The following is a 12714-nucleotide window of genomic DNA, read 5'->3' on the forward strand; positions in this document are numbered from 1 at the left end:
TTTTTTTTTCCTTCTTATTTTTTCTTCTTCCACTGGGCTTGTCTCTATTGTTTGGGCGACAATTCTCCCAGGGGGCCGTGGGGAAGCAGGGCAGCACATGTACAGTTGTCAGTTCTGAGCGGGCAGAGAGACGGGCGTTGGGTCTACAGCAGAAGGCAATGGTATTATGGAGATGTCAGARCTCATAACATTGACTAATGATTTCTTAAGAAAGTGAAAATAGGTCCCTTGGAGTTTGCATGTAATTTTCTTGATTGGCTTTTAACACTGGGTGAGCGCGGCCTGGCCAACTGAGTCCTGCCTGGTGATTTATTAGAACTGCTAGTGCGGATATGTTTGTGTGTATGTGGAAGCGAGGGAGAGAGTGTGTGGTGGCAGCGGCAGTTGCACAGCAGGAGCAGCTGCTCTCAGCTCAACACACCTCGTTTGTCTCAGGGCTGTCCTGGCAGGCTAATGTACTGCCCCCCTCCCTCCCAACCCCGGACCGAAGCCTGCGACCAGAGTCGAGCATCTGGAGACTTGGGAGGTGGAAGTTGGTTAGAGTTTACTGTCTCTGCATGCGGATGGAAAAAGAGTGGGGGTCACTGGGCCAAGGTTGGCTGTCAGAGACAAATTATAGGCCAACAGGAGTCCAATCAGGGTTGGAGGTCACTGTCAAAATTGCTTTTCAAGGTGTTTAAAACATGAAACTGTAGGTTTTTGTGTTTTCTGAGAAAAGACATTGTCCATTTTGATCAAAAAAGTGTGGCAGTGGCAAAAGAAAACCTAACCTAGTGATACACTTGGTTGAAAGGTTGTAGTGCAATATGTATTCTGCCTCATAGGAAAATAATATGTTCAAATCTCATTTTATGTAGTCTGGCATGCTGCCGTCATGCATTTATATATTTTCTGCAGGTGCTTTTTCTTTCAATCTGAATATTGTGTGACATTAACCAACCTAAGGCTTTGTTTACACAAAACCACCACCTGGAAACAGCTGGTATTTTCAGATGTTGACTTTGGAAAAGTTCAGCATTTAAATTGCTCTGCGTCACTGTTCAGGCGAGACCGCCAAGACACCTTGAATCTGCTGTAGTTGTTCCATAAAGCCTAYATAAAAGTAATGATCGTAGAAGGCAAGAAGTGATTACTTAATGAAAAAGGAGTGATTGYTTTTAGAGTGCTTCACAAAAGAATGATGGACGGGGTCTACAGGGAAAGCAATAAAGAAAATAAATAAAGAAAAAACTCACCTTTTGTTTTTAATTTCACATCAAGTTATAATGTTGTAGCCTAATCAAAAACATACCTGGAGGATTGCTTTTTTCTTTCATGTTTGAGGAACTCTTGAATCTCCCCTGGGAGCCATTTTTCGGGTGCCTACATGCTGGTTCACACAAAGCGCCGCCTAATTCCACAGAGCTCTTCACAGAGCAGCCCTGCACCTATCAGCTCTTCCAGACTAGCAGTAGCAGCAGCAGCATTTGTCAAACACCTGGTGGAACTGTGCTGAGCTTATCATCCTAAGTACTTCTCAGTCAAAGCTCCTAAGAAGGGCTGGTAGTGACATAATGTCATGACAGTTWAGGGGTTAACCCAGAGCATAGCAATCTGTTTGTGCAAGGGAATAAACATGGCTCTGTAAATAAACAGTGGGTATGGTTGATTGTCTATTCWATTGCCKGGATATCTTGTTGGACACCAAAGCAATGTGCATACCAGCTGCACCAATCTATGTATTACAAGAAACACTTCATTGTCACCACGCTGGTGTGGTTGTAAGATGACTGAAGTCTGGTCACGCAGCCAGGCTGGTTGTTTAAGATTCTCTTAAACAGAATGTTCTGGTTGCASGTCACTGATAAATAGCTTCTGATTCTCCCACATGTCTTCCTTCAGGAAACAGAGTGTGAACTCTCACAGTCTCTCACACATAAATGGGAGGAACTCAAGAAATCTATCTGCAGAGACTGTCCAAATTCTAGCAAAGTGGGCTTAAGAGGAATCAGCATAGGTCTGACTTATCCACTCATCCAGCTATTCTCTTCCTTCTGTGGGCTCCAGAAAAAAAAAAAAACGACATAACCGTGGTATTTGGAAGCCTGAAAAATTGAAAGATAGACTACAAAGCACAAGAACTGACACCAATAAAGGGGCCAGACTAATTCTCTGCAGTGTTTTTATGCTTACTTCTGCTCAAACAGGGGATTTTTCTGCATTTCTATATGCTGTTGAATCCACAAGAGGCTTTAAAAACATCCTCTGGCATCAAACAGATGCTCTCTTTTCCTTTTTCTTTGTTTTTCCCCTTGCATCACATCATTCTCTATCCTCACCAATAATCTTGTCTCTTGAGTTGCCGCAAGAAATGTAAGAACATAGGAAACAAAGAAAATGATAAGAGGGAGGAAACAAGGTCATTTGCAGTTTACTTCCCAGTGGACACAGCGGAGGGGGAAATGTAAGCAGAATATAGAAAGAGAAGAAAGGAACACGAAGGCAATCGGTCCAGGTGGAAGATGGAGAAAAAGATCAATAATCTTGCAAGAAAGATGAAGCTCCATACTTTGTAACAGTATAACTTGGCAGAATTCTATATATAATTTYGTAACTGAGTTGTTTTTTGCACAGTATAAAACAATCATAAAATCAATTTTATTTAAATAAAAGAAAAAKAAACGAGAAARGAAAAAGAACAACAATCAAATAAACTTTTTTAAATTAATTATTCACATTTTTGTCTTTTCCCCTCTCAAGCAAACCACCCCYTCTACCCAGCTACAAATTCCCTCCCTKTCAGACAAACCAGTGTTTCCAGAGAGTCCTGGGGGGCCCTCAGCACTTTGACAGGCCTCTGATCTGGCAGGAAAAGACTCAATCATTGTAAAAACACCCACTCCACCACCTCAAGAGCATCTTTTTTTTTCTCCTCCACCTTTTTCTTCTCTCCTACTGTCTCCGTTAGAGATCCCATGTCGCCTTTCTTCTCTCAGTATACTGCCTTGMCTCAGTGTGGTGCTTTTGATGCCGTCGTCTAATAGCAGACTGGTAAATTTCTCTTGACTATATTTTGAATCTCTTAAAACCATCCTTACTTCAGCGTCATGCATACTGCAGAGAACATGCCTAATTTTTGGGAGTTCTTGMTGAAAGCGAGTGAAAACTAAAACACAACGTTTTGCGTAAAGGCCTTCTATGTGAAATATGTTAAACTTCTTGCCTTTTTCAAACGTCTCTATTATGATCTCTATTCTTGCATTATCTCCGAGTTGCATCACACAAACTACCACTGATAGTGCCTCAAACCCCTCAGCGGCATTATGTCTGCCAGAAAGAGGTGGACTTCCTGGTATTCTAATGAGTTTGTTTACATTGCTATGAATAGCATCCCCCCAGGGAACTCTACCTCTTTCTCTGGTGCTGTACTTTCCTGCTTTCCATTATTCTCTTTTGTCCTGTCTCGGTACAGGTGCCTTTTTGGAAAGACAGGTGGAGCATGTCCTTAAAAAGTAAGAAAGGACACAAAGTGCTCTGCTGTTATCGTCAGCTCCACTTTGATCTCTAGATGGATTGACCTGGTTTCATATTCACTGCGTTGATGTGATCCAGTTTCCCCGACTGCGAACGAAGCCACACTGCTTCCGCATCATGAGTGACACTGAAAACGTGATGTCCTGTCAACCTGTGTTCATTTTTCATCTTCAGCTTCCTCTCCTCTTCCCGTATCTTTGTTAGTTGGCTGTTTACTGAGCACCAGCTAACATGGTACATTTCATTTGATCTAATTTAAACCATCCGATGTAATAACATCCAATTTTGCATTCTGCTACAGAGTACATGCTCAGCAGGATGTGGTAACGAAGTTAAACAGAAACGGACGCTGGTTTTGATGGCAATCTTGGCTCTAAATATATATATAATGAAAATAATTGACTCCCACAAATACGCACAGACACACGTGCTCAACAGTTTATTTACCTTGGGAGGTTTTTCTTAGCTATAATGTAATGCTGTGTAAAGGTGACCATCAGTGATGGAAAATGTGAAACGTCTTGGTTAACTTCCATGTAAGCACTGGCATTTAAAATGTTCTTTACTAGGTGTCATATAGGGATTGTAGATTTTTGCTTCAAGAACTTTGTGCCATTGATGGGTTTCTGAAAGCATTGTCATTGTTCCCATACCGTGCTCTTGCAACAAAAATTTAGATGAACTCTGAAAACTTCAGACAAAACATAAACTAAGTAGAATTAAAAACRAAGCATTTACTCAGTCAAAATGTATCAAATATCTGTATCTGTCTACCTCCTGCAGTAGCTTTGTGATAATATATGATAGGTGTCAGTAAGATTCTGGGAGATTACATTTGAGACAAACCCTTCAAGGAGCCCCCGTTGTGTTCACCTTTGAACTTCGACTTCCCTTCGGGGAAATATKTTTTAATCACACCCCACTCAAATATTTGCTTRCATGGCACATGCTTTACGGGACAAGCTTGGAGCCAAGGCAGCAATATAAACTACGTACACACTTAAATCACATACCAAAAGCTGCTTTGCACAAGTTGTGGTTGAATGGTAGCCAGACAGCACCTGTCAGGCAGTATATCAGTTTGTCAGCTGATGACCGAGGTGATGCTTATCCACCTGTTTTCCTGAAACGATGCTCTGAATTCTTATGTCATTTAATATTATGAAAACTGACAGACCATGTGGCATTTTTGTACACTTGTTTCTCATTTGGTCATCTGCCTTTGTCTCTCCTGTCCCTTAGACCAGCGAACTTGTTGTTGGACAGGAGCAGTGCAGAAGTTCCCCCAGTGGGGACGATGGGTGACTGGATGGATGCCATGAGGACCTTGCCTTGCAAGGAGGCCTTCTCGGGGGTCAGCTACAGCTCCTGCGACACCCTGGCCAAGACCTCGACAGAGTAAGATTCCAACAAACAGATGAACTATCTGGATGGATTCATCTTCATAGTWCATCACCAAAATATTTTGAACTAGGTTCACAGCTCTAACTTGAGCTAGTTCTTGTCCATTTAGGGTCTAAAAAGTAAAGGTCATAAGGTCATTTACAAATGCCATTACCCAGTCCTTCGCTCTTTTTGTTTCTTTGTTGTTTTTTTGTTTTGTTTTGTTTTTTTCTTTAGGGATGCACACGTCACTATGAATATTTGTTTGATATCGTGTGCGTGCGTGCGTGCGTGCGTGCGTGCGTGCGTGTGCGTGTGTGTGTGTGTACTCTGATAATGCAGGACCTGATACCACCGTGATGGGAGCATTGTTTCCCTTTAACAGACGGTATTAGGTTGCATATACTTTTTCATATACTTGCATATAATTTTTCTAACCCAGCAAGCGACAATAATGCWCCATCAACTGAATGTGAGTCACATAACAAGAAGACGACAATGTACAGATGCAACTGACTTTATCTATTGATGAGGATTTGGGATTTTGACKCCTTCTGTCTATGCTGACATATGAGATTCCTTACTATGACCACATTGCAGACACAACATTGCATAAAGCTGAAGTGGGCCTGCAACTGTAGCTTCTGATTTGGGAAATGGCCAAAGGGCAAATACACCTAATTTTTCACCACATTCAGTATCTTTAATCAAACTAAAATACTTGAAAATCTACATTAGACCATTCTAYATTAGTAGCAGAATATCTAAGACTAAGTATGTGATTTACAAAACCTTTAATTATACATAGAAAAATGAATAATAAATCATAYATAARAAAWAAATAATATATAAGATAGTTGTAAGGAGTGTATTTTTATTTATTAGTATTTGTCAGTACTCGGTATCGGCAAGTACTTAAATGTAAGTACTTGTACACACACCAGAGTTTTAAAGAATCTGGTATCAGTGCAGCTTTTAAAAACAKGTGTTTTTAAAAGTGTTTAGTGTTAAACTAAACATGTTAGATGGAAGAAGTTTGTAACAAATTAGATAACGTCGGTTTGTGGAGCTGATATCACCAGTTGACATATTCTGAAGAAGTCTTCKGTATCTGCCTTTGTCTCCCCTATTATTTTTTCTCCATTTCCAATGGTTTGTAAAAACACATTGGTTTACTATCTATAGTCATGTTTCATCCATCCACTCAATGATTTTGTTAAAAAATGTAAGTTTTTTTGTCAATTATCTTGTTTGGGAGTGGGTGGAAATAATAATGTCACCCAGGAATAAATGCATTGGTCCTCAGTGATCTTCCTGTTGGTAAATGTCTAATTGGATCAGTGAGGTATTAATCCACTGAAGACTCCATCTAAGACACCAAGCTCAGCTGCAAGGCTAACAGCCTTGGCTCAGATTATGTATTGCTCAATATAGATTGCTCTATTGATTTGTACAGTTTTAATCTAGTCCTTGACATTCAGCACAAGGCTTGGCAATGCTCTGACCTTAGATGAACAGTCATACTCCTGCACTGTGCTGACTCGTCTGCTGGAGTAATTGATTAATCCTTTTTCGAAAATGGGACGGACCAATGAGAAAATACTGTCCGCTTTGGAATAGCATATTTTCCATCTGCAAACTGCAGTGTGAAAAGATGTCTACCTAAACTGCACAGGACATGAAATAGCATACTTGTGTGTAAAAATGTATTTTGCCATAAATGGGATAACTTCAGACATCATAAAATCAGCTCTTTAATTTAATTTGTGTTACTCTACTAAGTAGGGAAGAAATCCTGTGTCATGAAAAGAATTGGTGGTGGAACAGTTATTGGCACTCTGATCAGTGCTGTCCAACCCCGTTTTGGCAATAGAACAGCAATTGGCTATTATTCTCCAATAACAATTCGCAGAAAGATTGATTTATTTTACCATTTTTTATTTGCAGAAGTTGAAAGAGTCATGTAAGAAGATTGATGCGTTTTTGGAGAAACCATATCTGTGTTGAGTCCATCATATATTTTGTATTATTWTCCTGTAGCAACTAATTATCATCTGTTTTATGTCAGAGACTAATGGATTTGTATGACAAATTTCCAGGTATTTCAAAAAGATCATGATGTYGTGCTCTCTATTAAGGTTCCCAGGCCATTAGAAGGAAAAACAGGCCAATTAATTCATAAACCCCAACCGACCCAAAGTGTTTGGTTCCAAAAATGTCAATCTTAGTCTAGTTTGAGTAATTCACAGTTCTAGTTAAAGTCTCAGAAAATAAAGTTTTTATTTCTTCACCACCCTGCTTTCTGTGCCTGATGGCAATCGAAATATGGGTTCTGGAGAAGATCTAAAAAAAAAAAAGTAATAATAATAATAATAAATCCCCTTCAAGATCATGTTCATATGTTGGGAAGACAGAAAGTCACAAATTAGCTCTGATTTAGTTGAAAATAGTAAACCTAAATTTGTTTTATGCTTCAGTTAAAGTTAAAAGTAATGAAGATTGTTAGACAGACCAACAGCCAGTAATTAGCTTACAGTTTGTTAGTTTTTTAATATCTTCATACTATTTAAAATGCACTCAAGTTAAATGTTGGAATTCTCACATTTGAAATGTGAAATCATCCAGCCACAAGAAAAATACATTTTTAGACTTTTACACACATTCAACCAGGGGTGCCTTCAATTTAAAATACTGTATAATGTCATGTGAGTTAATTCAACAATGCTAACAAAAAGGAATTTGTGAAATGGACAAATAATCTAGTAGCTATCAACTCATTTCAAGTTCAAATTAATCCCTTGCAAAATGCATTAAGTGTTGGATTTTATCCCAGACGTAGCAACTCTTATTGATATCTTGTGTAACATGTTGATGGGCCTGGCTATTTTTCAGTAGAGTGGTTCTGACGGAGGTCCACATCACACCAGCTACATGCCCAGAATGGGAGCCATCAATGGGAATCACCACCCTCTAACGCCCAGCTCCTCTCCACCCTAAAAAGGTTCTGGATGGTGGGTTAAGGACTAAGGCCCAGGCCMTGYCKGAGAGCAAAGCTTTACMTCCAGAGCTGCTGCTGGGCTTCCACTCACAACTTGCAGTCTAATAATGGCAAAGTTTGTGTTGTAGCTCTGCAATAATTTTGTATGCAACTCCACTGATTCTACTAATGCAATAACGCAATGCCCTAATATGATAAACATAACAAAAAAATCACTTTTTGACAAGTAGCAGTGTCTTGTGTGTGTTGTAGTCACATTAATGGTTTTGTTTGTGCAGTTTTAGAAATTTGTGTATTTCAAAAATGTYGCCAGTCGCTACAGAGTTTGCTAAAAACAATTAACTATTTCTTTTCTTCAGGTCTATGCCACTTAACGCTCCTAACAATTATAATCTAAGTGGCCCAAACATTTTTTTTTWATTTCTTTTCTACCGAATGCATGTGCAACAAAAGTTTGCTTGTGAAAGTAWTAACCAGATGTTTCTGCCATGTTATCAAATTTAACAACTACTGCRGTCACAATCTCTTACAGTGTGTAAGTCATACCCTTTGAATATTTTACATTTTATTGTGCTGCAACCTCAAACGTATGTATATATTTATTGTACATAAAATCAATAATTAAGGTCAATAATTAGAAGTGCATGTATGTAAAGGAAAAAGAAACTTAGTTGTGTGGATGCTTCTCTTGAGGATGGATGGAGCTAAATRCGATGTAATCAACAAAAAAAACAACTCTTAGATAAAATGTGAAAAGTTTGAAGGGTATGACTATGTTTTTAAGGCACTCTACACATAAATCTTTATCTCTTGACTTCTCTTTATCTGATTGTTTTCTTTTTCTTTTTTTTTTCTTAATGTTCTTCAAACACCAGAGATCTGAAAAAGGTTGGAGTGACTATTGCAGGACCGCAAAAGAAGATTGTGAGCAGCCTGAAAGCCCTAGAATCCCATACCAAGAATGGTCCAGTACCTGTTTAAAAACAATAACAAGAAATGAAAACCACCAGAGACTTTTCTGTTGGTCTGTGTTTACACACACTAACACAGTGGCTACATATCTAAATAATACGGAGATGCAAATGGATGGAAAAAAAAAAAACAGATATGTCTCATCTGATGTCTTTCACGCATTGTTGAAAGCTTTCTAACAGAGAAGTGGGAAAGGGTTCAGAACTGACCTGCCACCTTATAAGCTGACTGGCTCACCCCTCTCCCTACATGCCCACATTGAGATGCCTTACTGACTAATAGAGGGGGGAGAGASAAAACAAAAGGTAAGGAGGTCAGAAAGACATTGTGAGGAACGCAAGCCTGGTCGTTATTGGAAAACATAGCAGGGACAGAGAAAACGCTGGAGCTGTCCTTGGCTAACGCCGGCGTCTTCCGGAGGCAGGAGAACAGCTGATATGCCATGTGTAGAAGAGCATGGCAGACATCCACAGCTGACTTATATGCGGACTTCTTCTGAAGTGATGAAGTCTGAGGCTGGGATATGAGTTGCAGCTACCTACATTCAGTACTCAGTCCAAGACACGGCCAAACTCATATGGACTCACCTATTGTTTGACTCTGTAGCTCTAACATAAAGCATTTGCATTCAGTAGACATGCCACTAAAAGCAATAAGGTTGTAATCCATCAAATCCATTCATCGTGGCGAAGCCATGGGTATGTTACATGTGTTATGTATTAAATGCTGCGGTTTGAAGACGGAGTGGCCATAACACTGCACACCCAGAATTTTCATTATTGTGACATCTTTGTTCCATGTGCTAATGTTGCGTACCGTTTCCCACCACCTTCATGCGGAATCTCAGGATGAGTATATCCTGTTTTTTTCCTACAACAGGAAACCGGTGGAAAGCTGAGATGGAAGGAAGTTAATGACAAGAAGGTAAAGAGGAAATACTTGGAGCAAAACAAATGCAAGGAGCCCAAAACRGAAAAAGTGATCTGTCGGTTGCTGGTCATTTCACCCTGTTCCATTTCATACCTTTGTAATTGTGGTTGTTCAAAACCTGGCTGTTCTGGGTTCACAATGGCATTATCTATTGTTTGACTCTTTKCACCTATCATCCATTAAGTAATACTCACTTTTTTATTTTAAAGTGATCCCTTATGACTTCACTTTCTAATGGCACCCAGCAGGAGATTAGTTAGAGCCACTGCAGTTTGATCAGGGGTTCATCCGTATGATAAATAAATGGGAATATGGTATAGTACAAATATTTTTCATAAAATATGCAGTTAAGATGAATTATTCTGGAGATTTCTGCAGTTCTTGAGAGGGAGTTCTGCTACACGTAAAAATATTTACTAAAAATACTGATAAGCAATATTTGAATTTTATGGATAAGAAATGGTTTGTTTACAAATATGAGCTGGAAGTAGAAAGAACTAAGTAGAAATGCATAGATATGGGGATATAGATTGGCAAATGGGTGAACAGACCCGGAACCCAATTGTCTGTATGAAATGTTATTGTGATGCAGAGTTGTTTTTAAATATGRCTTTGAGATTACGTTTCTTCTTTGGGAAAGACAAGTTTGAGCCAAGACTTCAAAACAGATTTTTTTTTTTTTTTTTGGATGGGCAAAGTAAGTAAACAAGGTGGTCAAATCTGAAGATTTTACACAATAACTCACTGAATAAAGCCATGTGAAAAGCTCTCTCTTTTTAAATTTTGGTTTCAAATAATTTGATCTACACTTAAAAAAAACTAACTTTGAACTAATGAATCTTGTTGTTTTCCAAGCAAAAAAAAATAAATAAATAAAAATAGAGTGCCTCCTGTAGTTGGTCTTGGTCATGGTGGAATCACCAAGAAAACATTTCTTTTAGTTTAATGTAATAAAGTAAGTGTTTCTCGTGTTTTCTTTAGAGTGTAGCTCAATCATCAATTGCCCCAGTCTGACTCRATATTAAAATGCTCTGATAACAATGCAATACATCCAATAAATTATTGCTTTCTGAAATAATAACCTGATATGCCACGTCCATCATGGGATTTCCTAAAGGCACCTTAAAATATCTATGTAAATGGAGTACATATTTAACGATGCTAGTCTTCTGCTTTGATGTCACCCAGCTGGTCCCTCAGTGCAACACTTACCCAGTATTTTTGAACTGGCACTTTGGTACTTTGTGCTMTTGAACGCGTGATATTTACAATGAAGATGCTGTCTTTTTGCCTCTTTAAGCACTTGGTACACATTACTGTAGCACTTTGAATGACAACGTTTTTGCCTTGGCTGTAGACTAAGCTTGATTAAAGCACAGGGGTGCTGTTGGTGCTTTTGGGAAACCCAGCCCTGTTCAGTGTGTCAATTCTGTCTTCCTTTACTTGGTCTACCTGTGGATGCTGCTGTTGCTGATATGTGTTTGAAATTAGCATGTACATAATGCAAAACCATCGTAAAGAAAGCAACTAGCACTCCAGATCTCACTATATACATGGCCATCCTTTTTTTTTGTACAAATGTTTGTATGTATAAATGATTGAATAAAAATTGTGCAACATTTTTAATTAAAATTGAGGAAAAAAATCATCTGTATTATATTTTATCCTACTTTGAATCATACTTGTTAGTTTTTTCTACAATAAAAAGGCAATTATGATTACATTATTTATTTGTTAACATTATACAATGCATTGATGATTTTTGAGCGTAGATTAAATTATGTGTCTGTGATGTCTTGATATGATTTTAACACAAACTTCATAAACCTGAGACATCTGAGAGAGCAATATTGTTACGGACCCTATACAAATCCCTAATAATTTTATGTTTAAAGACTGACATGTGTGTCTGTGTGCGTTTGTCTGCAAATGTAGATGGCCTTGTCTACTAATGTAAAATGGTTTGTAGTGAAAACATTTATATTTTTATAATAAATAATTCACAAAATATTTTCAAAAAAAAAAAAAAWGAATGATTACACAAATGCTCCTGTGCTTTATTTCACATGTACTCTAGAAAAAAAAAAAGCTAAACAAAATAGTTAAAACCAACATCTTCTTTTATAGGATGCTATTCTTAACAACTGATGATTAACATAAAACTCACAAAATCCAGGCCCTGTCTCATTGGGCTAAGGCATCAATATCTGTCAGAATGTGATCCTCTGGGGTGTAGCATAAATGGAGCGCTTTCCCCATGTCCCATAATTAAACAAGAGTTCCCCAACTGCTTTGAGAATGTATAAAACTTTTGTAAGGAAGTAACTGTGGTAGTTCATTTATGTGATGGCAGCATTTTTAGGTCCTGAGAATGTTGTACTTCAGGTGCCAAYGKAGCAGCTTATGGTATCTAGCCCACATTCAACCAAACATGAATTGGCCATCAGAAAATTTAAAGCAGGACTATCCATACTGGATCAATGCCATGACCAGGGACGCCCTCAGGATATTATCGGGCACACACAAAACAACCTCTGAACCTGACCCACTGAGCACATCCACATCCCCAACACGCATCACGAGCGTGGCGCACAGAACCACACAAATAAGCCGCAGCAACAAAAACAGTGGAAGTCCCAACGCACATAATGCAACACATACACACACACACCCATTAGCCTGCACAGTGTACTATTGTTTTTTTTTTTTACATATTACCTTAAATGCTAAAGTCGGGAAAGCAAAGCGTGGCCATGTGACATGCAGAGGGAGGAGGATGGAGATTCCCATGCTCAGGTGGTGAGTCTGAGACTTCCAGAGGAGGAGGTGAAGCAACAATGTTTGCTTGTCATGGTCGGCCTATGAAGAAGTGATGTGGAGGTCCAGTCAGTTCTTCAGTTCCCTAAAAWGTGCACGCG

The 12714-nt window shown here is 38.8% G+C and overlaps 1 protein-coding gene across 1 annotated transcript in view; it reads left to right on the forward strand.

Moving 5' to 3' along the window:
- Positions 1–11804, forward strand: part of epha3 (eph receptor A3) — a 110528-nt gene extending 98724 nt beyond the window's left edge. The window contains exons 17-18 of the mRNA XM_017302419.1: positions 4756–4911; positions 8770–11804. Of these exons, the coding sequence (XP_017157908.1) occupies positions 4756–4911; positions 8770–8875 (262 nt within the window). The 3' untranslated portion in view covers positions 8876–11804. The remainder of the gene's footprint in view (positions 1–4755; positions 4912–8769) is intronic.
- The last annotated feature ends 910 nt before the right edge of the window (positions 11805–12714 follow it).

The sequence above is a fragment of the Poecilia reticulata genome, linkage group LG2, assembly GCF_000633615.1.
Source record: "Poecilia reticulata strain Guanapo linkage group LG2, Guppy_female_1.0+MT, whole genome shotgun sequence".
NCBI lineage: Eukaryota > Metazoa > Chordata > Actinopteri > Cyprinodontiformes > Poeciliidae > Poecilia > Poecilia reticulata.